We start from the raw sequence: 27,032 nt of genomic DNA, 5'->3' as shown, positions 1-27,032 counted from the left end.
CCCCCTTTTTTTTTTTTATCAAAGCCACTCCCAAAATACTCTGCCCATTTATTGAGAAAGGTGAAAAAAGTGTCTAAAACTGTGTTGTTTGTCAATTTTGAACAGATTTTTGGTGCATAACAAAAAAAAAACAAAAAAACTAAAGTGCAATTAAAACATTTAAATGTGTTATGTAGGTGGGTGGTGGATGTGAGCAAATGCATTTTCTGTGCTATGTACACTTGTGACCATCTACTCATACAGGGGAGGCTGCTATTTTGCAATCAGGACCAATACCCTGTGTCTTCATCGTAAAAAGGTCACAAGATGTACCATGATAAAATTATTAGACACAAGTACAGTTCCTCTATTGGCTGCAGTTATGGGACAAACATGTTTTTCTTAGACACTTCCTTCCTGATATAGCAAATCTGAGCATAAAACCACTAGACTATAGTCATCTGTCAATCCCAAAATATGGACCGACAAAGCAGCATCGATCATGAGAGACTTTATGAAGAGGAAAGCCAGTCAGGTAACCTCTGTATTTAGCATTATATGTATTTAGTAGTGTATATCGTATTGCCTTTTTTATGTTCTTCAGCTTACTGAATGAAGTGTGTAGCAATCAGTTAAAATGAGACTACAAATACTAAAGCTAAAAAACATAACTTTACAAATATTTAAAGGACCCCTCCTCATTTTACCTGTTTTAAAAGCTCCATTGCCATAACTAAGGGTGGGTTCCAACTAGGTTTGTAGTGTACGGGTGCAGGATCCGGTTGGGAGGAACGAACCATCCGGTCCCATATCCCAGCCGGATCCGGCCCGAACCCCATTCATTTCAATGAGAGTGCTGACTCAAATGCTGACTCCGGTCGGCTCATTTTTGCCCCATATCTGGTTTTCCCACCAGACCTAAAACCGTGATGTGACGGATCCTAGAGTCACCCTACCTACTTGGATGGACTTTAGGACATCACTATTTGTACCCCTCAGTTGATGTTGTCCAGTGACATAAAGCTCAGAGTTAAAATACTTTTATTTACTGTTTTCATACACTTTCTGCACACAGTCCACTTTCTGTGCACAATACACCTTTTGCACTCAAGGCACTGTATAGGGAGAGCTAATCACCTTTGTTGGATTATCTCCCAGACTACCTGTCACCTGTATTACCTTTATTGGATTATCTCTCAGACTACCTGTCACCTGTATTGCCTTTATTGGATTATCTCCCAGACTCACTGCCACCTGTATTGTCTTTACTGACCCTTCCCCCTGTGATGTCCTTCCTATAAAAGGAGACACTTGTTCCACAATAAAGAGTTCTGATTTTATACCTGAAGACTGGTGTTGCCTGGTTCTTTGGCTACAAGGATGCAATAATCTCTAGTTCTGCCTGGGGATATTGCCTGTGATATGATGGGGCTTGTCATCCGGAAGGAGAAGTCACTTTTGGCGGAGTCAGTCCGTGACACATGGTATACCACGGTTTTAGGTCCAGTCAGAAAACCGTATATGGGGCAAAAATTAGCCAACCGGAATCCTGCACCCGTACACTATAAACGTAATGTGAACCCATCCTAACATACATGATCAGTCCTTCCGATTATGCTTAGTATTTCAATAGGAGGTAAATCGTCTGTCAGACACATCTATCCTACACAGGTGCTTGGTTCATTGTACTGTAAAAGTAACAAGTCACGTGTCCATCATATGACCGTTACAGATTTGTATACATTAAAAGTGAACTTATGTACTGTATTGCCTATTTGTGTCAGGACAGCCTACTCCTATCAACCTTAGATAATGGCCTCTTTATCTATATACATCCATTGACTAATAATTCAAGTCACAATATGCTGGTATATAGTGTTGTGCACAACCCTGACTAGAGACCCCCAAATTATTAGTTAAAACTTAACCTTTATTTTTATACATTATAGAATTATGAAAATTGTGCTCTGTAGCCACTAGGTGGCAGTGGTGCATTAAAACTATCAACACTGTGTTCATACACATTACTATTAATTGAGCTCCAGGTGTCTGTAGCACAGACTACTACTAGATGGAATGCCGAATTCTTTCTGATACCGTCTACAGACTGGTATCATCAGCAGGTCATTAGTTTTGGAACTATGTTACAGTGTTGTGCTAAAATATTATCTTCTCTCCTTCTAACGTTTCGCCAATTAAAATGGCTTTTTCAAAGGCGCTAGGCATGCCTCGCGCCTTTGAAAAAGCCATTTTAAATGGCGAAACATTAGGAGTAGAGGAGATAAGATTTAGTGTTGAGAGGGAATATGTATATAGTGTTGAGCGCGAATATTCGAAATGCTAATTTTTACCACGAACTAGAATATAGTGCTATATATTCATAATGACGAATATACATTTTTTTTCTTCACAGAACACATCACAATGATGTGTACTATGTAAAAAAAAGTGATCATCCCTCCCTGCTTCCAGCTTGTGGTCCAAAGAAGGCTCCAATATTATTTACTGTGTTGGTCGGCATGGATCGCGAATATTTCGTATATGTCAATATTCGTGAATTTCGGCACTTCCAGAGGACACTGATCCCTCCCTTCTTTTAGCTTGTGGGCCAATGAGAATGATGCAAATACAGTTGTCAGAGGTTAGCAACATCCCTAGCAACCAATAGTAAAGTTGCCCACCACTTCACTATATAAGATTCCTCCCAGCAGCTTTTTTTTGCAGTTTCATGTGGTTGTGAGAGGAGATTGAACACTGTCTGTGCTTTTTATAAAAGCAAATCAAATTATATAGTGAATTGATAGTTAGTGTTAGATAGGGTTGGTTAGTTTAGCAGATTAGTTCTAGTGTAGGGTATAGTGTTAGTTGAAAGATATAATTGCGCATGCGCACTATACGAATTTCATTACGATATTCGCATGGAGAAAAAAGTGAACGAACATAGCGAATATGCGAATTTCGCGAACATTGGACGAATATTTGTCCATTTACTCGCGAAATATCACAAATTCAAATGTGGCCCCTGCCGCTCATCTCTACTGGTATATAGCCGTCTGTGTTACACTACTGTGTTTTCTCATTACAGGCAGAAGGAAGGCTTATTTTTATACACCCAGAACCGAATGGATTCCCTTTGGGCTGCTGGCCCTATTATTTGTTCTCCTCCTGGTCCTCTTTATTATTGTATTCTCTGGAGGTAATAATGTCTTACTGATATTTAATGCTATGTTTCAGTGGATTCCCTCTGCCTCTCTGATCCTCATTCTAGGCCTGCTTTGTGGATAAACTTAAAGGGTGACTCTGGTGAAAAACTAGTGCTGTGGCCCCGTGTTATAGAACAGGAGCGGACTCAGGACATACAGGTACGACCTGAGTCCGTAAGGAGTTAAAGGGGTACTCCGGTGGAAAACTTTTTTTTTAAATCAACTGGTGCCAGAAAGTTAAACAGATTTGTAAATGACTTCTATTAAAAAAATCTTAATCCTTCCAGTACTTTTTAGCGGCTGTATACTACAGAGGAAATACTTTTCTTTTTTGGTTTCTCTTCTGTCACGACCACAGTGCTCTCTGCTGACCTCTGCTGTCCATTTTAGGAACTGTCCAAAGCAGGAGAAAATCCCCACAGCAAACATATGCTGCTCTGGACAGTTCCTAAAATGAACAGCAGAGGTCAGCAGAGAGCACTGTGGTCGTGACAGAAGAGAAATCCAAAAAGAAAAGCATTTCCTCTGTATTATACAGCCGCTAAAAAGTACTGGAAGGAGTAAGATTTTTTAATAGAAGTAATTTACAAATCGGTTTAACTTTCTGGCACCAGTTGATTTAAAAAAAAAAAAAGTTTTCCACCGGAGTACCCCTTTAACTCCTTACAGACTCAGGTTGTACCTGTATGTCCTGAGTCCGCTCCTGTTCTATAACACGGGGCCACAGCGCTATTAACCCTTTAGACGCGGGATTCAAAGTTGAACGCCGCATCTAAAGTGAAAGTAAAACATTGCCGGTTAGCTCAGGGGGCTGTTTAGGATTGCTGCGGCAAAATCGGGGCATCCCGAACAGCTTTAGGACAGCAGGAGGGTCCCCTTACCTTGCCTCCTGTTGTCCGATCACCGAATGACTGCTCAGTGCCTGAGATCCAGGCATGAGCAGTCAAGCAGCAGAATCATTGATCAATGGTTTCCTATGAGAACCCATTGATCAATGTAAAAGATCAGTGTATGCAGTGTTATAGCCCCCTATGGGATCATATAACCCAGTGGTTCTCAACCTTTTTCATGACTGTACCCCAAAGGGTAAAAGTATGTCCGCGGGTACCCCTCATGCGTAAATTCGCACGGAACTTAAGCGCGAGGTGTACCCGCGAACAAAAAAAGTCATATAAGTACCTAATTTCATAATGGTGTGTGCTTACCTTTCTAATGCGATACTAAATCCACTTGTGCCATTATCCTCCCCCTCCATCTTAATCCCCTTGTGCCATTATTCCCCCCCTCCGATCCCCCTGGGCCAATATATGAGATACATACAAAAACTTATTTTGACATGTTTACCAGGCCTGTGTCTATCCCGTTCGGCGGGAGTCGGTGGGCCGCACTCATGGGTGGCGTCCTTCTGCGCTTTGCCAGCACCTCCGCGCAATGTCAGGAATGTCACACGTCAGGTATTTGTCAGAGATTTGCTGTACCCTCGCATTACCCTTGGTGTACCCCTGGTTGAGAACCCCTGATATAACCCCTTCCCTAATAAAAATAAACCAGTGTAAATAAAAATTAAAATAAACATATGTGGTATTGCCACATGCGGAAATGTCCGAAATATAAAAATATATAATTAATTAAACTGCACATTCAATGGCGTACGCGCAAAAAAATTCCAAAGTCCAAAATTGCGTATTTTGGTCACTTTTTATATCATGAAAAAATGAATTAAAGGCAATCAAAAAGTCCGATCAATAAAAAAAATCATACAGCTAAAAACTTCAGATCACGGCGCAAACAATGAGCCCTCATACAAAATAAAAACGTTATAGGGGTTAGAAGATAACAAATTTAAACATAAACATTTTCCTGCATGTAGTTATAATTTTTATTTTTTATGGGGTTAAAAAGGACTCAAATATGAGCACACTATCATAGAGGGGGCAAGATGCTCCCCCTCCCAAAGTATATGCATAAACAATTGTAGTATGAATAAACTAAACTGACCCAAATGTGCAAAATACGCTGAGAAGCAAAATCCCCTGGTATATAATCTAGAATGCTAAAATACAGATGACTATACGAAGGTAAATAACACCAAAAACTGGACACAAAAAATAATATCACCCATCCAAAGGCTGCAATCATCAGTCAGAGAATCAAAAGGGGTGCTGTCTATAAACAGGGCTGGTGCAAGGTTTTTTGCCACCGTAGGCTAAAGCTAATTTGTCGCTCCACCCACTGGCCTGCTCTTTGACAAGCCCCCTCCTCACGTAATTAACTTACTACTGGGTTGACACTGTAACAAACCTCCTCCTCATGCTGCTGGCTGAGCAAGTGATTCGGATGCTGGTTGTCTAACTTTCTTGCAGCAGGCAGACCAGCGCCCTCCATCAACATGGCGCTCTAGGCGGCTGCCTATTTTGCCTATAGCAAGAGTCGGCCCTGTCTATATGATATCAGATCTGTACATGCTCCAAGAAACCCTACACGTTCCATTGCTCAGGGCAACTTCCTGAGGGATATATCATATGTATCCACATCACATCCCCCGTTATCTCTAATTGAAGACTTATCTTTTTTTTTTTTTTTTTTATCCGACAGCCAATGAAAGCAGCAAACAGTTTCTTACTTTAAAAGAGATCAACGACTTTAGGGTAAAAGGTAAGATAGATCAGCATAGATTAGTTTGTGACAATGGCGTCTGTCAAGGGGAAGGGATATATAAGATAGCAGGAATTGCCTATGACCTACAGCAGTGTTCTCCAACCAGGGTGCTTCCGGCTGTTGCAAAACTACAACTTCCACCATGCCCGGACAGCCGAAGGCACCCTGGTTGGAGAACACTGCTGTAGGTCATAGGCAATTCCTGCTGGAAGACCTACATGTATAGCTTAAAGGGGTACTCTGCCCCTAGAAATCTTATCCCCTATCCAAAGGATAGGAGATAAGATGTCAGATTACGGGGGTCCCGCCGCTGGGGACCCCCGGGATCTCGGCTGCAGCACCGCGCTATCATTACTGCACAGAGCAGACTCGCTCTGGGCATAATGACGGGCGATACAGAGCATCATGACTTCACGGCTCCGTCCCTCATGACATCACGGCCCGCCGCCTTAATGCAAGTCTATGGGAGGGGCTGTGACGGCCGCCACGCCCCCTCCCATAGACTTGTATTGAGTGGGCGTGCCGTGATGTCAGAAGGGGGAGGAGCCGTGACATCACGATGCTCCGACCCCTGTATTGCCCGTCATTATGCACAGAGCGAATTTGCGGGGAAAGCGGGGTGCTGCAGGGTGCTGCAGCCAAGATCCCGGGGGTCCCCAGCGGCGGGACCCCCGCGATCTGACATCTTATCCCCTATCCTTTGGATAGGCGATAAGATGTCTAGGGGTGGAGTACCCCTTTAAAGACACAGGGGCCCAATGAAAAAATCGGTACCCAGAGCCCCACTCTGTCGTGTACCATTTACATTACTGCTATGCAGATCCTATGCAACAGTAGAGAGTAAAGACCAATATAACTAACTATGTATAAATATGTATACACCAGAGCTCAGCATTAAAGGGGTACTCCGCCCACAGACATCTTATCTCCCTCCAGCACCTGTGCTGCACCCAGTATTCTAAACTGTATGTTTAGAACATTGGGTTTGGGCGGCTGGAGACATGACATCACGCCACATCCTCTCCATTCATGCCTATGGGAGTGGACGTGACCCCGGCGATCAGACATCTTATCCCCTTCCCTTTGGATAGGGGATAATATGTCTGTGGGTGGAGTACCTCTTTAAAGAGGTACTCCACTGGAAAACATTTTTTTTTTTAAATCAACTGGTGCCAGAAAGTTAAACAGATTTGTAAATTACTTCTATTAAAAATTCTTGATCCTTCCAGTACTTATCAGCTGCTGTTATGATCCACAGGAAGTTATTTTCTTTTTGAATTTCCTTTCTGCCTGACCACAGTGCTCTCTGCTGACACCGCTGTCCATTTTAGGAACTGTCCAGAGCAGGATAGGTTTGCTATGGGGATTTGCTCCTACTTTGGACAGTTCCTGAAATGGACAGAGGTGTCAGCAGAGAGCACTGTGGTCAGGCAGAAAGGAAATTCAAAAAGAAAAGAACTTCCTGTGGATCATAACAGCAGCTGATAAGTACTGGAAGGATCAAGAATTTTTAATAGAAGTCATTTACAAATCTGTTTAACTTTCTGGCACCAGTTGATAAAAAAAAAAATATATATATATATATATATATATATATATATATATATATATATGTTTTCCAGTGGAGTACCCCTTTAAGGGCTGGCTGCGTCCTTTGTGTCCACTGTGTTTCGCTTGAAGAGAGGGCGGCACCAGCAAAGGGAGCGGTTACAAGCTCTGAAATTCATCAGGACCTCTCGGGCCACAAAACTGATGACATACTGGGCCAGATTCATCCTATAGGCCTTGAGTTTGAAACCTGCCCGAGAGAATTCAGGCAGTAATGTATAATACCATATAAAAAGTATAATGGTCCACTGAGGTATTATTACATAATCATATAAAGTAAATAATTGTATATACTTTATCAATAAATATATAAAGTGTCCAGTGCAAAAATAACCCATAAAAAATATCACAATGCATAAACCAGAGGTAATGAAAACAGTACAAGACACCTGAGTTGGCGCTTCCCCCCTACTCCGGTGGTTACACCTTCTACCATATACATATGTTGGCATGTCTGCTTGGTGATATTATGCAGTAGTGGACCATTATACTTTGTACAGTGATCCCTCAACTTACAATGGCCTCAACATACAATAGTTTCAACATACAATGGTCTTTTCTGGACCATCGTAAGTTGAAACCAGACTCAACATCCAATGTACAGACAGTCCAGATCTGTGAAACGTGTCAATGGCTGGAAGAACCGACCAATCAGAATGGACATTTTACTGGTAAAACCCCTGTATTACTGAAGTGCATGCACTGACTGATGTCTGGTAGCGCCCCCTACAGTGCAAGGAGGTATTACATGTTCTGTACTCTTTACCTGTCCCAGGGTTACCTGCTCCTTTGGACACCAGGTGAGGGCGACTCCATGTTATTTTTTTAGGACATTTTGTGTACAGTGCAGGACCCTGAAGAAGCTCCTGTCCTCTACATAGACCAGTGTTTCCCAAGCAGGGTGCCCCCAGCTGTTGCAAAACTACAACTCCCAGCATGCCCGGACAGCCAATGGCTGTCCGGGCATGCTGGGAGTTGTAGTTTTGCCACAGCTGGAGGCTCCCTGCTTGGGAAACACTGACATAGACAGTGATTTACAGCTCCAAGCAGATCTTTCTTACTTTTATATGTACGGACTTACTTTATCTGTATTAGTTATCTACGTATTTTCCATTAATTCTAACTTTTTCCTATTTTTGGATGACATTTTGGTGGCTTCAAAACCAATTACCAGGTTTCCATAGAGTTCTGGTCTCAACATACAATGGTTTCAACATACAATGGTCGTCCTGGAACCAATTAATATTGTAACTTGAGGGACCACTGTATATAGAATTTTCCTCGCTGCTTTGAAACTTCTCAGTTGTTCATTTGCTTTGATTCGTTTTAACTTATATGTACTTTATTTAAAGTATATAATGTATAATTGTATAATTATCTTTGTTGTTGCAGCATGTCTTGTAGGATTGCGTATTTCACTATGTAGTGTAAAAGACGTAAGGCTTAAAGGGGTACTTTGCCCCAAGACATCTTATAAGATGTTTGAACGCAGGGGTCCCACGTGATCTCCGTACAGCACTGGGCATTCTAAATAGTATGTTCCAGCAGTGGGAGACGTGATGTCACGCCATGCCCCCTCATGACCTCACATCACCTGTCTTTGGGACATGAATGGAGGGGCCGTGGCGTCACATCTCCTGCCGCGGGAACCCCACATACTGTTTCGAATTGCGGGAGCTGCACGAGGATTGTGCCGGTGGGCTGGGGCGGGGGTCATGTGAGGGGGGGGGGGGGGATACAAAGAATAGGGGATAACATGTCTAAAGGCAGAGTACCCCTTTAAGTGTAATTTTTGCACCATCTATAGTTACTTCACACCTAGAGCCCCATTAAATCATGTTCATGTTCATGTCTATAAAGTCCTAGCTAAAGTATTTTGTTTCCCTGCAGTACATAACCTTTCTTCAGATATGGACAAGCTACATACGTCAATAAAGAGTAAGTGAAATGAAATCAGGAAATGTTCAACCTACATGGCTCGGGTTATTAGCTAAACCTGACATACCATACTTTCTGTGTGGGGCTACCAGCCTTGGCTACCACTTGGGATCCTTTAAGGGATAGTTTGGTGAAAAACATCTTATTCCCTATCAACAGGATAGGGTATGAGAGTCAGATCATGGGGGGTCCGACAGCAGTCAGACCCCCATGATCAGACACGTATCCCCTCTCCTGTGAATAGGGGACAAGTTGTTTTTCACAGGTGACGCCTTTAAAGGGGTACTACAGTGGAAAAAATTTTTTTTTTAAATCAACTGGTATCAGAAAGTTAAACAGAATTGTATATTACTTTTATATTTAAAATCTTAAAGGATAAGTATCATTAAAAAGAAAAACTTATCCCCTATCCGAAGGATAGGGGATGAGTTTTAGATTGTGGGGGGTCTGAGTGCTAGGGTCCCCCACGATCTTCTGTTTGGAGCCCCAGCTCTTCATCACAGGGGTGGCCACCATACCCCCTCCATATAGCTCTATGGGAGAGCCATTCGACAATCTTTGGCTCTCTTTGGCGGACCCCGCTTCGTGTGGTAGTATGAAGTGCCCCTGTGATGGAGAGCTGGGGCTCCAAACAGCAGATCGAGGGGGGGCCCAGTGCTTGGACCCCCGCAATCTAAAACTTATCTCCTATCCTTCGGATAGGGGATACTTTTTTTTTTTCATGATACTTATCCTTCAACCCTTTCAGTACTTATCAGTTGCTGTATGCTCCAGAGGAAGTTGTGTAGTTCTTTCCAATCTGACCACTGGGCTCTCTGCTGACACCTCTGTCCATGTCAGGAACTGTCCAGAGCAGTTCCTGACATGGACAGAGATGTCAGCAGAGAGCACAGTGGTCAGACAGAAAAGAAAACTCAACTTCCTCTGGAGCATACAGCAGTTGATAAGTTGGAAGGTTTAAGATTTTCTTTATAGAAATTATTTACAAAGCTGTTTAAGTTTCTGGCACCAGCTGATTTAAAAAAAATTGTTTTCCACCGGAGTACCCCTTTAATTGCAGGCAGGGCCAGGACTTGCTGCATTACACAGTGGCAACTCTAGGTGCAGCCTACAGTAATCTGTGAACCACAAGGGTTAGCACATGTAAGAACGCTACAAAAGTTCCAAAAGTGTATTGTCTATGAATGGTCCCATTGAACTGTAGAAGACAGATATCTTGTAATCAATGAGATATTAATGCACAGAGAATGTCAGAAACTTCCATAACATTTCAACTTTTTTGTTTGAGTATCGTTCTTGATCCATATGAGGCTAGTCTAGGTGTCAAATGTTACCAAGTGTTTTTGCATAACATGTAGAAGAATATACACTATTTTTCACAAAATATTTATTGAACTATTCGATCCTAAGCAATCTAAGGATTTCTTCTTCAGGTAGGCCACGTGCTGATGATAGACACAACAGTTCCCCTATTACCCAGACATTAAAGGGGTTCTCCACCATAAGGTGATTTTACTACGTACCTGGCAGACAGTAATGGACATGCTTAGGAAGGATCTGCACTTGTCTTGGGGCTAAATGGCTATGTTGTGAGATTACCATATTACTGTGGCTAGCTTTCTGTGAACTGGTATTTCCTGTTTTCAGTTTTCTTTTTTGCCTACAAATCCCATGATACCATTTTCCTCCCTCCCACACATCAGCCACCCCACCCATTGAAACATAAATGAGCTGCAGACCTGTGGTCTTCAATCAGGGTGCCTACAGCTGTTGCATTAGTTGCAGATTGATCCCTCCACCCATTGAAGCAGACAGGCTCCCTGTCATCAGCTGACTAGTGAGTCAAGTCTCGACCACATTGCAACCTGGGAAAAATCCGAGACAGCAGTCATTTTGTATGCTGTTAGAAATAAATATTGGAGTGAAAATCACATAAGAATTGTGAGAAAACCGTCACACACACACTAACTTAACAGCCCCTGTAGCATAGTCAAATAAAAAAAATTCTCGGAATACCCCTTTTAGAGATGAGCGAACTTACAGTAAATTCGATTCGTCACGAACTTCTCGGCTCAGCAGTTGATTACTTTTCCTGCATAAATTAGTTCAGCTTTCAGGTGCTCCGGTGGGCTGGAAAAGGTGGATACAGTCCTAGGAGACTCTTTCCTAGGACTGTATCCACCTTTTCCAGCCCACCGGAGCACCTGAAAGCTGAACTCATTTATGCAGGATAAGTAATCAACTGCCGAGCCGAGAAGTTCGTGATGAATCGAATTTACTGTAAGTTCGCTCATCTCTAACCCCTTTAATACAGCTTAGAGTCTGGGTATACAGTAGATTTCCACAAATTTACACTTACAAGTGTTTCAGCTCTAAAGGATAGGGGATAAGTTTTAGATCATGGGGGGTCCGAGCGCTGGGGCCCCCCACGCTCTCCTATTTGGAGCCCCGGTTCTCTAGCACAGGAGCACGTCATGACCCCCGCCCGAAGCAGCCACCACGCCCCCTCAATAAAGCTCTATGGGAGAGCCGAAGATTGCCAAATGGCTCTCCCATAGAGCCATATGGAGGGGGCGTGGCAGCTCCCACTTCGGGGGTGGGTCGTGACGTGCTCCTGTGCTAGAGAACTGGGGCTCCAAACTGGAGATCGCGGGGGGCCCCAGGGCTCGCACCCCCCCCCACCCCCCCCGCGAACTAAAACTTATCTTATACATTTTTGTTCATGATACTTGTCCTTTAACATCTTAAGAACCCAGGACATATGGGTACACCCTGGCTCCCTAGTGCTTAAGGACCCAGGACGTACCTGTACGCCTGTGGGAATTCCGGCCCCCACGCCGCGCACGGGGAGGGGACCGGACCGGGATGCCTGCTGAAATCATTCAGCAGGCACCCCCTGCAAACCCCTGGGGGGGATCCTGAGACCCCACCCCATGTCGGTGATCACCGAAAATCACCGGTCAATTCAGAACGATGATGTGCGGCGATTCTGGGTCATACGGGTCTCCGGTGACTCGGAGAATAAGGGGGATTGGGGCTGTCTAAGACACCCCCGATCCCTCTGATGGGATAGAAGTGAGGTGGCAGGGGTGCCACCCCTCCTATTGGTCAGTCATAAGCGACCGACCAATAGCAGGAGGGTTAAAGTTAGGTTCCCCCGTTCTGTCCACCCACGGTAGTCCGGGCAAAACGGGGGAACTGTGATGTGAGCGGCAGTCGCTTACCAGCTGCGATCGGCGGCGGCAGGCTTCGATGAGGTGCATCTCCCTGGTGCAGCCTACAGAAGCCGGTGAGTTGTTGCCTGTGGTCTCTAAACTGTAGCCCTCCAGATGTTGCAAAATTATAACTCCCAGTATGCCCAGACAGCTGTTTGCTGTTTGGGCATTTGGGCATGCTGGGATTTGTAGTTTTGCAAGATTTAGAGGGGTACAGTTTGGAGATCACTGTGCAGTGATCTCTAAACTGTGGCCCTGTAGACCTTGCAAAACTACAACTCCCAGCATGCCCAGACAGCAGTTTGCTGAGATTTGTAGTTTTGCAACATCTGAATGCACACTATTTGGAGATCACTGTGTGGTGATTTCTAAACCGTTGCCCTCTAAATCTTGCAAAACTTCAACTTCAACGGCTGTCTCGGCATGCAGGGAATTGTAGTTGTGTACCTCCAGCTGTTGCATAACTACATCTCTTCGGCAACTCCCAGCATGTATGGTCTGTTAGTGCATGCTGGGAGTTGTAGTTTTGCAACAGCTGGAGGTTTGCCCTCCCCCCCCCCCCTCCCCATGTTAATGTACAGGGTACAATCACACGGGCGGGTTTAGAGTTAGTTTCCTACTTCAAATTTTCCACCGCAGCGCAAACTCCTAGCGTGAAACTCACGGTAAACCCCGCCAGTGCGAATGTACCCTAAAAACACTACACTACACTACACAAAATAAAGGGTAAACCACTACATATACACCCCCTTACAAATCCCCCCCCCCCCCAATAAAAATGAAAAACTTATTGTACGGCAGTGTTTCCAAAACAGAGCCTCCAGCTGTTGCAAAACAACAACTCCCAGCATTTATGGACAGTCACTGACTGTCCAGGCATACTGGGAGTTTAGAAACAGCTGAAGGCACCCTGTTTGGGAATCACTGGCGTAGAATACCCCTATGTCCACCCCTATGCAATCCCTAATTTAGTCCTCAAATGCGCATGGCGCTCTCTCACTTCGGAGCCCTGTTGAATTTCAAGGAAACAGTATAGGGCCACATATGCGGTATTTCTGTACTCGGGAGCAATTTCATTACAAAGTTTGGGGGGCTTTTTCTCCTTTTACCCTTTATGAAAAGAAAAAGTTGGGGTCTACACCAGCCTGTTAGTGTAAAAAAATGAAAACATTTTACACTAACATGCTGGAGTTGCCCCATACTTTTTATTTTCACAAGAGGTAAAAGGAAAAAAAGACCCCCAAAATTTGTAACGCAATTTCTCCTAAGTACAGAAATACCCCATATATAAAATGCTCTGTGGACGCACAAGAAGGCTCAGGAGTGAGAGCGCATTATGTACATTTGAGGCCTAAATTGGTGATTTGCACAGGGGTGGCTGATTTTACAGCTGTTCTGTCATAAACGCAAAAAAATAAATACCCACGTGTGACCCAATTTGGAAACTAAACCCCTCACAGAACATAACAAGGGGTATAGTGAGCCTTTACACCCCACAGGTGTTTGATGAATTTTCATTAAAGTTGGAAGGGAAAAAAAAAAATGTTTAAATAAAATGCTGGTGTTACCCTAAATAAGAACATACCCCATATGTGGATGTAAAGTGCTCTGCGGGCAAACTACAATGCTCAGAAGATAAGGAGCGCCATTGGGCTTTTGGAGAGAAAATGTGTCCGGAATTCAAGGCCATGCGTGCTTGTGAGCATTTACGCCCCACAGGTGTCTGACAGATTTTTGGAACAGTGGTCAGTGAAAATGAAAAATGTAATTTTTCATTTGCACAGCCCACTGTTCCAAAGATCTGTCAAATGCCAGTGGGGTGTAAATGCTCACTGCTGCCCTTATTAAATTCTGTGAGGGGTTTAGTTTTCAAAATGGGGTCACATGTGGGGGGGGGGGGGGAATCCACTGTTCTGGCACCACGGGGGGCTTTGTAAACGCACATGGCCCCCGACTTCAGTTCCAAACAAATTCTCTCTCCAAAAGCTCCTCCTCTTCTGAGCATTGTAGTTCGCCAGCAGAGAACTTGACGTCCACACATGGGGCATTTCCATACTCAGAAGAAATGGGGTTACAAATTTTGGGGGTCATTTTCTTCTATTACCCCTTTTAAAATGTAAAATTTGGGGAAAAACCAGAATTTTAGTGAAAAAAATTTTTTTTTTTCATTTACACATCTGAGTTTAACGAAAAGTCGTGAAACACCTGTGGGGTGCTAAGGCTCACTGTACCCCTTGTTACGTTCCTTGAGGGGTGTAGTTTCCAAAATAGTGTTCATGTGTTTTTTTTTCTGTTCCACCACCATGGGGGCTTCCTAAATGTGACATGCCCCCAAAACACCATTTCAGCAAAATTTGTTTTTTCCAAAAGCCAAATGTGGCTCCTTCTCTTCTGAGCATTGTAGTGTGCCAGCAGAGTACTTGATGTCCACATATGGGGTATTTCCATACTTAAAAGAAATGGGGTTCAAAAAATGGCTCTACAAGAACATGCAAGTGTAAAAAATGAAGATTTAGAATTTTCTCCTTCACTTTGCTGCTGCTATACCCGTGAAACACCTAAAGGGTTAACAAACTTTCTGAATGTCATTTTGAATATTTTGAGGGGTGCAGTTTTTATAATGGGGTCATTTATGTGGTATTTCTAACATGAAGGCCCCTCAAATCCACCTCAAACTGAACTGGTCCTTGAAAAATTACCAATTTTGAAATTTTTGTGAAAACTTGGAAATTGCTTTGAAGCCCTCTGATGTCTTCCAAAAGTAAAAACATGTCAACTTTATGATGCCAATATAAAGTAGACATATTGTATATGTGAATCAATATATAATTTATTTGGTATATCCATTTTCATTACAAGCACAGAGTTTCAAAGTTAGAAAAATGCTAAATTTTCTAAATTTTCATGAAATTTGGGGATTTTTCTTTTTACCAAGAAATGATGCAAATAACAACAAAACTTGACCACTATGTTAAAGTAGAATGTGTCACGAAAAACCAATCTCGGAATCATAATAAACGGTAAAAGCATTCCAGAGTTATTAATGCATAAAGTGACAGTGGTCAGAAGTGCAAAAAAGGGCTCAGTCCTTAAAGTGAAAAAGGGCTCAGTCCTTAACCCCTTAACGACACAGGACGTATATTTACGTCCTGCGCCGGCTCCCGCGATATGAAGCGGGATCGCGCCGCGATCCCGCATCATATCGCGTCGGTCCCGGCGCTAATTAACGGCCGGGACCCGCGGCTAATACCACACATCGCCGATCGCGGCGATGTGCGGTATTAACCCTTTAGAAGCGGCGGTCAAAGCTGACCGCCGCTTCTAAAGTGAAACTGAAAGTATCCCGGCTGCTCAGTCGGGCTGTTCGGGACCGCCGCGGTGAAATCGCGGCGTCCCGAACAGCTGATCGGACACCGGGAGGGCTCTTACCTGCCTCCTCGGTGTCCGATCGACGAATGACTGCTCCGTGCCTGAGATCCAGGCAGGAGCAGTCAAGCGCCGATAATGCTGATCACAGGCGTGTTAATACACGCCAATGATCAGCATAGGAGATCAGTGTGTGCAGTGTTATAGGTCCCTATGGGACCTATAACACTGCAAAAAAAAAGTAAAAAAAAAGTGTTAATAAAGGTCATTTAACCCCTTCCCTAATAAAAGTTTGAATCACCCCCCTTTTCCCATAAAAAAAATAAAACAGTGTAAAAAAATAAATAAATAAACATATGTGGTATCGCCGCGTGCGTAAATGTCCGAACTATAAAAATATATCATTAATTAAGCCGTACGGTCAATGACGTACGCGCAAAAAAATTCCAAAGTCCAAAAAAGCGTATTTTGGTCATTTTTTATAACATTAAAAAATGAATAAAAAGTGATCAAAAAGTCCGATCAAAACAAAAATCATACCGATAAAAACTTCAGATCACGGCGCAAAAAATGAGCCCTCATACCGCCCCGTACGTGGAAAAATAAAAAAGTTATAGGGGTCAGAAGATGACATTTTTAAACGTATACATTTTCCTGCATGTAGTTATGATTTTTTCCAGAAGTGCGACAAAATCAAACCTATATAAGTAGGGTATCATTTTAACCGTATGGACCTACAGAATAATTATAAGGTGTAATTTTTACCGAAATATGCACTGCGTAGAAACGGAAGCCCCCAAAAGTTACAAAATGGCGTTTTTTTTTCGATTTTGTCGCACAATGATTTTTTTTTCCGTTTCGCCGTACATTTTTGGGTAAAATGACTAATGTCACTGCAAAGTAGAATTGGCGACGCAAAAAATAAGCCATAATATGGATTTTTAGGTGGAAAATTGAAAGGGTTATGATTTTTAAAGGGTAAGGAGGAAAAAACGAAAGTGCAAAAACGGAAAAACCCTGAGTCCTTAAGGGGTTAAAGTGAAAAAGGGCTCAGTCCTTAAAGGGGTACTCCGCCCCTGGCATCTTATCCCCTATCCAAAGGATAGGGGATAAGATGTTAGATCGCCGCGGTCCCGCTGCTGGGGACCCCGGGGATCCCCGCTGCAGCACCCCGCCATCATTACTGCACAAAGCGAGTTCACTCTGTGCGTAATGACGGGCAATACAGGGGCCGGAGCAGCGTGATGTCATGGCTCCGCCCCTCATGACATCACGGCCCGTCCCCTTAATGCAAGTCTATGGCAGGGGGCGTGACGACTGACACGCCCCCTCCCATAGACTTGTATTGACGGGGGCGGGCCGTGACGTCACGAGGGGGCGGAGCTGTGACTTAACGATGCTCCGGCCCCTGTATTGGCCGTCATTACGTGCAGAGCGATCTCGCTCTGTGCAGTAATGACAGCAGGGTGCTGCAGCAGCGATCCCCGGGGTCCCCAGCAGCGGGACCCCGGCAATTTGACATCTTATTCCCTATCCTTTGGATAGGGGATAAGATGTCTAGGGGCGGAGTACCCCTTTAAGGGGTTAAGGTGAAAATGGTCTGGGTCCTAAAGGGGTTAATTTCCTGTTGCATTACATGTCGTGGGGTTCCAATAAACGCAAATGGCCACCGGAGATTTCTATATATATAGAAAAAAGCCTCCCCCTTCCCCCCAAATTAAAATATAAATCACTCCCATTAAAAATAAAGAAAGAAAGAAACACAACATATTTGGTATCATCGCATACGGAAATGTTTGAACTATTAAAATAATATGTTTATGATCCTGCACGGTGAACAGCGTAAACATAAGAAAATACCAAATGCCAGAATTGCTGATTTTTTGGTCACATCATATGTCAGAAAAAAATGAATATAAGGCGATCAGAAAGTCCAATGTTACCAATACAAACTACAAATCACTGAGCATAAAATGAGCCCTCATACATCCCTGCATGGGGAAGTTAAAAACTTTATACAGGGGTCAGAAACTGGCAATTTTTTACATACTTATTTTGTCAAAAAAGTTTTACTGTTTATAAAAGCAGTACAGTAATAGACAAGCATTAAACATTGGTATTATTTTAAATAGGAATATGGGAAAACTTCTAGAGTGAGGGGGTCCGAGTGCCGGGGCCCCCCGCGATCTCCTGTATGGAGCCCTGGCTTTCCTCCACAGTGGTGCGTCAGGACCCCTGCTTGAAGCCACGCCCCCTCTTTATAGCTCTATGGGAGAGTTTATGCAAGTCTATGGGAGGGGGCGTGACGGCCGCCACGCCCCCTCCCATAGACTTGCATAGCGGGGGCGGAGCGTGATGTCACATGGGGCAGAGTCATGACGTCACTAGACTCCGGCCCCGTGGTCGTCACCCGGCAGTTTGTGAGCTGGCAGCGTGGCGTGCAGCTCAAAGAGGTGGGTGCTGACTGCAAGATTGCGGGGGGTCCCCAGCGGTGAGACCCCTGCGGTCAGACATCTTATCCCCTATCCTTTGGATAGGGTATAAGATCTCTTAGGGCCGGAGTAACCCTTTAATGGGTTGTCTATGCAATGTAGGGCATGACAGGTCTTCCAGAGTGAGAGACATTCTTTCTAGCCACTCTCTACTCTTTTCAGAAGATGAGAATCCTAAACAAAGGACCCATCTGTATACACAGTCCCTCAAAATCTTCAGCAAGTAAATTTTATTTTTTCTTGATTTCAGAGAAGACTTGTGAGGTTGGATGGAAACAGTTTGATGAGAGCTGCTACTTCCTTACTAAAGTTGAAACTTCTTGGGCAAAAATCAGAAATACATGTCTTAATAAAGGAGCGGACCTAGCTGTAATCACCAGTGACCGGGAGCAGGTGAGATAATGGTACAAAGTAACGGGTCATCTTATCAAGGTCTCCCCCAGGTCCCCCTGCAGCTCCCGATGCAGCTATCTCCAGTCCCCGAAGCTCTTCGCTTCAGTCTGCTTTGGAGACAAAATTTAGGAGCAGGACCTTCCTTCTTAGCCCAGCAATTGTCTCATTTCGGCTAGTGATTTGCTCAATGGGAAGGTCCTGCTTTTAAATCTTGTTTCGGAAGCAGGCAGAAGAGTCGAGCATTGGGAGACCTAAAGGAGCTGCTTCAGGACTAGGGTAGGTAAGTATAACTTTTTTTCTCACAAGCACCAGAATTCTTTAAAGAATTGTGGCACACCAGAGTACTTTTAACCTATAAAAATAACCTTAAATGGTACCTGTCATTTAGAGAGAAAAAAAAAGATATGTCATAGAGACATATCAAAAGATTTTATCAGTTAGGGTCATTGGGGGAGATTTATCAAAACCTGTACAGAGGAAAAGTTTCTAAGTTGCTCATAGCAACTGATCTGGATAAACATCTATTTACAGGTCACCTGTGTGGGTCCAAATTAGGATGAGAGGTATAATTTGGTCAAATGAGAAAAGCTACATTAATACACACAGACAAGTACACGAATACAATAATGTGCTGATTTATTGAAAATGGTTTATTGAAAATGGCTACCCACCTTTTAGACACTAGATATACGTCACAGATTATATTGTTTTAAAATACACACACAGCATTTTCTCATACGATCACAAGAAAACATCCCCCAGCCCTCATAATCATTGGCTGCTGTCCAGGACATCCCATCGTTCAGCAGGCACCCCATGCAACCCCCTGGTGGGGTCCCGAGACCCTCCAAGTCAGCAATTTAGACCTGCAATCTCGGGTCATACAGGTCTCCGGTGACCCGGAAAATAAGGGGGATCGGGGCTGTCCAAGACACCCCCGATCACCCTGAAGGGATAGGAGTGAGGTGACAGAGGTACCACCCGTCCTATCCCTGCTATTGGTCAGTCTGAAGTGACCGACCAATAGCAGATCGGGGTGGGGGGGGGGTTAAAGTTCAGTTCCCCTGCTCTGCCCACCCATGGTAGTCAGGGCAGAGCAGGGGAACTGTGATGTGACCGGTGGTCACTTACCTGCGGCGATCGGCGGCGGGCGGCGATGGCGGGCGGCGGTGCAGACTAGGAAAGCTGGTGAGTTGCTGCCTATAAACCTACAATACGCCAAAGAAAGCGTAACCCTTATGCCCCAATAGAAATAAAATACAAATAATCTGTATATAAAAATATATGTATGATTTTATTAGATATAGAAACATAAAATTTATTAAAAAATAATATATGCATATAAGATGGGAATAGAAAATTCTTACACAATCAAAGTAAATACATACATAGAAATTCATCTCAAATTACAGCATATAATAGTTAATACTTAAAGCAGCATAAAAAATAGGGGAGGGTAAGGTCCGGTAGATGAAATATAAAATATATACATATATATATATATATATATATATATATATATATATATATATATATATATTGCGTAAAAAATATGTATAAAAAAATATAAATAACATCTATATCTATATATATGCAAATAATAAAGTCCAGTATACAGGGGTAGGTATATACAGGGATGTGTTGCAATAGTGTGGCCCAAGCTGCAAAAAACTAGGAATAAAGTGCAAGTGCTAAAAAGAAGAAATACCTACTGCAAAGGTAAAAAAAAAATATATCACAAAGTGCATAACGAGGCAAAGTGCAACGTGCTGACTAACAGTGATATTCAAAAAAGAAAAGGTAGCATGTGCTGTGCTGGTAAGTAAAAAACACACAAAAGTACAATAGAAAGGTAGCAGCTGAGCAAATAAAGAAAAAGAACATATAGATCCCGGACTAAACCCCACGCCTGCTATAGATCTCCGACGCATTTCGCCCACTAACAGGCTTTCTCGGGCTTTGTAGTTTTGCAAGATTTAGAGGGGTACAGTTTGGAGATCACTGTGCAGTGGTCTCTAAACTGTGGCCCTCTAGATCTTGCAAAACTGCAACTCCCAGCATGCCCACACAGCAGTTTGCAAACAGCTGTCTAATTGTATTTCCTGTTCACTGTGCACAGGGCTCTCTTGTGGCCAGAGAGAGCACCTGGTAAGTTAAAATAGCACCTTAAAGGGGTAGTCTGGTGAAAAACATTTTTTTTTTTTTATCAACTGGTGCCAGAAAGTTAAACAGATTTGTAAATTACTTCTATTAAATAATATTTACCCTTCCAGTACTCTTAAGCAGTTGTATGCTACAGAGGAAATTCTTTTCTTTTTGAATTTCTTTTTTGTCTTGTCCACAGTGCTCTCTGCTGGCACCTGATGCCCGTATCGGGAACTGTCCAGAGCAGGAGAAAATCCCTATAGCAAACCTATGCTGCTCTGGACAGTTACTCATACGGGCATCAGGTGTCAGCAGAGAGCACTGTGGACAAGACAAAAAAGAAATTCAAAAAGAAAATAATTTCCTCTGTAGCATACAACTGCTTAAAAGTACTGGAAGGGTAAATATTATTTAATAGAAGTCATTCACAAATCTGTTTAACTTTCTGGCACCAGTTGATTTAAAAAAAAAATGTTTTTCACCAGAGTACCCCTTTAAGGCGCTATTTTAACTTACCAGGTGCTCTCTCTGGCCACAAGAGAGCCCTGTGCACAGTGAACAGGAAAAACAATTAGTATTGACATGGACTGAAGTATAAATATACTGCCTATGAGGTAACAGTCCTGACTTAAGACATTTTTAGTACTGTACATCAACTCACTATCTGTACACAATTTGTTATATATACATTTCTGATTATTATACATTTTTACATGTATACTTTTCTTGCATGATATACAATCCTATTGTAGTTCTATATAAATTTTGCTACTGACTAGTAATATGTACGTTTGTTTTGTGTGCAAATTTTAGCTACAATGTACATTGGGAGCGGCATGCAAGATCACGGGGGTCCCCAGTGGCAGGACCCCCGCGATCAGGCATCTTATCCCCTATCCTTCTTGGTCAGGATCCTTCTGCACGTCTCATCCTGCTGAAAGAAAGACATAAGACACAATATATGTCAACATAAACAATTTTATATACTGTATACATTTTGTACAGTTCTAGCCCATTAGTACCTCTTCCACCAACATCACCATCACATTTTTTTTTCATTAGGCCCATATTAACAGTTCTACACCATCTTTGTTTCGCCCTGTGATTTAATGTAGCACTCTATAAATGTTCTGGGTACTGTAGTCCTCAGAAGTTCACGGCTAAAACCAGGTACATGCTTACGAATATGGTTGTGGTTAGAGTTCTTGGCATGGTTGCCAAGCACATTTGCTTAAACAGTTGCAAAAACCAGGAAAACTAAAAACACAAAAACACTCCACTTTTTACTGGACTGTCCATAAGACATAACTTAGAATAATTAGGCGCTTTTTGCCATAAGGATACTCAGATGGGATATTTTCCATCCCAGCCTCGCCGATCTCCGGTCTTCTTGGACTGGGACATGTACACCCTACATTGGGTTGACCGTGGTATTCCATGCCACCTGTGACAGACTGGAGTGTGAGATGGTGGGGCTCACAGTGACCACCATCTGGACTGCAGAGGCTTGCGACACTGGGGGACAAATTGTAGGTGCCTGATGGAGGACTTCCTCCTCAGCAGGAGTAGGTCGAGGCACTTTGGTTGGTGCCCGTTGGTTCAGCCAAACTTCCTCAATGCAAGGAGTAGGCCGGGGCACATCTGTAGACAACTTCTTGGTACTGGATGCATATTTAGGTGCCAGGGCAGGCATCTTGAGCAATGACTATTCTTCTTTAACTTGACCTTTTACTTTTAGGGACAACAGACCAAACGAATCAGAATTCCAGTCCTCTGATGGGAAGCACACAAAAGGAAGCTGGGTAGGGTGCTTGGGTCGGGTCACGGCTGCCGCCCTTTCCCCTAGTGCCCATTCCCCTAGGTTAGAAGATAGTCCCTCTTTACAGCCTGTCGGTTAACCAGGATGGTGCTGCCGTGGTGGCAATCCATAAGCGTGCCAAACCCCCTGACTAAGTCAAACTTTATCACACGGGGCGGAGCCTTGACGTCACAATGCTCCGGCCCCGTGATCGACAGTAATTAGACCGGGAGCGAACACGCTCCGGGGACTGATTTTAAACTGGGTGCGGCATGCAAGATCACGGGGGTCCCCAGTGGCAGGACCCCCGCGATCAGGCATCTTATACCCTATCCTTTGAGGATAGGGTATACCTGTGAGGCCGGCAACATATTAGCCAACTTGGGTGGGGCTTATAGTCTGCCTTCCTCCTCCCATTGTATGTGTGCCCAGCCACACTGGAGGTTACTGGGAGCAGGCTGTAAGTCGGGCCTAATACTGCTGTAATTGCCCACTGGCCCCTGGTTTTGCTTATCACGCACATGTGGCGTTGGTGTGCGGACTCAGGTATGTCCTTCATATAAGGATATACTGGCTAATGTCTAAATTTTAACATCAGTGTTAAGGGATAGCCAATGTCATTGTATACATCTACCACAGTAGTGCACCTTAATTCTTGTATTGTATCATTCTTCACTGGCTTTTCTCTGGCTTCTTTAACCCTTTCAGGTACCGGACATCTTGTTTTAGACAGCATGGCTTCTGTTTGCACTTTGCACACTGGTATTTAATCATTAAGTTACTATTAACTACTTAGTTTCCATATCACAATCAATCAGATCGCTTCTTTCATTTTTAAAAAGGCTTCTGAAAAATGAAAGAAGGGATCTGATTGGTTGCTATGGGCAACACAGCAACTTTTCTTCTGGACAGGTTTTGATAAATCTCCCCCATTGTGTTTGCACGTACTCTCCTGGTTCTGTTGTGGTGCCGGGTGAGGGTAATGTGTGTGACTTGACTTGTATTGCAGCCCATGATAGACTTTAGTGACTTGGACTTGAAGGGGACTCTTCTAGTACATTGCCGGATAGTAACCACCAAGTGGGGTGGATGAGGCCAGAACTTAACTCATCACTATTGTTGACTTGGACTTGACTAACTTGCTGGATTTGACTTGAATTATATCCCCCAAAACTGTAGGCTTATCGCAAGGCTTTGACTTTTACCTGGGTAGTGGGGTTAGCCGGTAGTAGATGTGTTGCTGCTGGACTAGGCCTCAGGCCTCCTTCAGGATCACCTCACAGACAGACTTCACACTTCACCAAACTGAACCACAGCAAGAAAGCAAGAGAGAGCTGAACCCTGACCTCACTGTATATGGGAGGAATTTAGAGAAGTCCCATTGGCCAGATAAGTCACCTGGTTCATCTCTGCATACTCCCCTAATATCAAGTCCATAGCAACAGGTATATCTTAAAGTAACAAGTGCATAGAAAATACCAATACATTAACCATTATATAAAATTGCATTATACTGTGCATTCTAGAGAGTTCTAAGGATAGTAAGCCCAAGACAGACAATGATGCAGCATCTGCCACACAGGATGGGCAGGAGTACAGAAGAGCACTTGATTCTGTACTGGGTCACCACACTTTGGTTCTGTGTCATGTGACCTACACAGACTTGCAATGCAAGTCTATGGTGCTATTCAGGTCTCTTAGACAGAAAGGGGGGAGAGGAGTGCAATGCTGCTCACACCCTGACCGATACAAAAGTTTTGTCATGTCTCCAAAACCATATTTTTTTTTACCGGTACACTTTAAATGGGTATTCTCATTATCAAAAGTCAGCTGATCAGTAATTTTCTGATTGTGGAGGTTTGACCGATCCGCTTTTCCAAATAAATGTGTTCCAAGCTGTTTTTTTTTTTTATTTTTTTTTTAGATCTTTCTTACGACTTTTTCTGATGCTGCCTACAATAAATGGTACTGGATTGGACTACATGATATGGATGAAGAAGGAAGCTGGATATGGGTCGATGGAACAGATTATGAAACATCTTACAAGTGAGTTTTCCAGAAAAAAAGATTTCTAAACTGTTGAAAGGAATTGTACAAATCTGTTCTTATTCCAGTTCACTTTAAAATGTACAGTGTGTGTGTAAGGTTTCTGTAATATCTACAGGAATTTTCTGGCATGCTGTACTAATAGAGTCCGTACTCATAACAAAACAACATGGAGTTTGTATGGCCAAAAGATACCTTTACAGGACAAAAACAAAAAAAAGCTTGAAGTCAGCAGTGGATCAATCTGTTGTGCAAGTGGTCACCCAGATTGCCAATCAGGGTACAATAGAAAAGAAGGAAAAGGCCACAGCACTAAACAGGAGACTCCGACGTCTTGTGCAAAAAGAGCTTTAACCCCTTAAGGACAAAGGACGTACCAGTATGTCCTGAGTCCTTTCCCTTTCTATAACGCGGGGCCACGACGTGGCCCCGCGTCATAGCGGGTCGGGCCCGGGCTAATAGCGATAATGATCGCGGTGCCGCACGCTATTAACCCTTTAGACGCGGCGTTCAAAGTTGAACGCTGCGCATAAAGTGAGATTGAAGCCATGCCGGTTAGCTCAGGGAGCTGTTCGGGATCGCCGCGGCGTCCCGAACAGCTGTAGGACACGAGGAGGGTCTCCTACCTTGCCTCCTGGTGTCCGATCGGCGAATGACTGCTCAGTGCCTGAGATCCAGGCATGAGCAGTCAAGCGGCAGAATCATTGATCACTGGTTTCCTATGAGAAACCACTGATCAATGTAAAAGATCAGTGTGTGCAGTGTTATAGGTCCCTATGGGAGCTATAGCACTGCAAAAATAAAAGTGAAAAAAAAGTGAATAAAGATCATTTAACACCTCCCCTATTAAAAGTTTGAATCACCCCCCTTTTCCCCATTTAAAAAAAACTAGTGCAAATAAAAATAAACATATGTGGTATCGCCGCGTGTGGAAACGTCCAATTTATAAAAATATATTGTTAATTAAACCGCACGGTCAATGGCGTACGCGCAAAAAAATTCCAAAGTCCAAAATAGTGTATTTTTGGTCACTTTTTATATCATGAAAAAATGAATAAAAAGTGATCAACAAGTCAGATCACCGCGCAAAAAATGAGCCCTCATACCGACCCGTACGCGGTAAAATAAAAAAGTTATAGGGGTCAGAAGATGACAATTTTAAACGTATATAAGTAGGGTATCATTTTAATCATATGGACCTACAGAATAAAGATAAGGTGTCATTTTTACAGAAATATGCACTGCGTAGAAACAGAAGCCCCCAAAAGTTACAAAATGGCTTTTTTTTTTTCAATTTTGTCTCAGAATTCTTTTTTTTTCCGTTTCGCCGTACATTTTTGGGTAAAATGACTGATGTCATTACAAAATAGAATTGGTGGAACCCCGCCCCCCCCCCCCTCTGTGCGATCTAAAACTTATCCCCTACCACTGTACTATAGTATACGTTGTAGCACATGACTATCTTTTTCATTCAGTCTATGGGCACCATATGGAAAATCCTACAATATGGATCTGAAATACAGGAGTGTCAGTGAGCACATAAGAGCTTTTTTGGTAAGCAGTCTATGGCCACCATATGGCAAATTCCAAAGTATTCAAAATGACATTCAGAAAGTGTGTTAACGCTTAAATTCTAAATCTTCATTTTTTACACTCGCATGTTCTTGTAGACCCAGTTTTTGAAATTTTACAAGGGGTAAAAGGAGAAAACGCCCCCCAAAATTTGTAACCCAATTTCTCTCGAGTAAGGAAATACCTCAAGTGCTCTGTGGGAGCACTACAAGGCTCAGAAAGGAAGGAGCGACAATGGGATTTTGGAGAGTGAGTGTTACGCCGAGCGCTCCGGGTCCCCGCTCCTCCCCGGAGCGCTCGCTTCACTCCCTCCGCTGCAGCGCTCCGGTCACGTCCTCTGACCCGGGGCGCTGCGATCCTGCTGCCAGCCGGGATGCGATTCGCGATGCGGGTAGCGCCCGCTCGCGATGCGCACCCCGGCTCCCCTACCTGACTCGCTCCCCGTCTGTTCTGTCCCGGCGCGCGCGGCCCCGCTCCCTAGGGCGCGCGCGCGCCGGGTCTCTGCGATTTAAAGGGCCACTGCGCCGCTGATTGGCGCAGTGGTTCCAATTAGGGTTTTCACCTGTGCACTTCCCTATATTACCTCACTTCCCTTGCACTCCCTTGCCGGATCTTGTTG

The 27,032-nt window shown here is 43.6% G+C and overlaps 1 protein-coding gene across 2 annotated transcripts in view; it reads left to right on the top strand.

The window, feature by feature from the left end:
* Positions 1 to 269: 269 nt before the first annotated feature.
* The window catches only part of LOC130366779 (hepatic lectin-like), a 39,877-nt gene continuing 13,114 nt past the window's right edge, over positions 270 to 27,032 (top strand). The window contains exons 1-6 of one of the 2 annotated variants that reach the window (XM_056569137.1): positions 270 to 514; positions 3,065 to 3,175; positions 5,778 to 5,837; positions 9,339 to 9,386; positions 18,710 to 18,852; positions 24,720 to 24,841. In XM_056569137.1, the coding sequence (XP_056425112.1) occupies positions 457 to 514; positions 3,065 to 3,175; positions 5,778 to 5,837; positions 9,339 to 9,386; positions 18,710 to 18,852; positions 24,720 to 24,841 (542 nt within the window). In that variant the 5' untranslated portion in view covers positions 270 to 456. The remainder of the gene's footprint in view (positions 515 to 3,064; positions 3,176 to 5,777; positions 5,838 to 9,338; positions 9,387 to 18,709; positions 18,853 to 24,719; positions 24,842 to 27,032) is intronic. The other variant, XM_056569139.1, reaches the window with a different exon arrangement.

Source organism: Hyla sarda, chromosome 4 (genome assembly GCF_029499605.1).
Source record: "Hyla sarda isolate aHylSar1 chromosome 4, aHylSar1.hap1, whole genome shotgun sequence".
Taxonomy (NCBI): domain Eukaryota; kingdom Metazoa; phylum Chordata; class Amphibia; order Anura; family Hylidae; genus Hyla; species Hyla sarda.
This window is presented reverse-complemented; position numbering and strand designations above follow the sequence as displayed.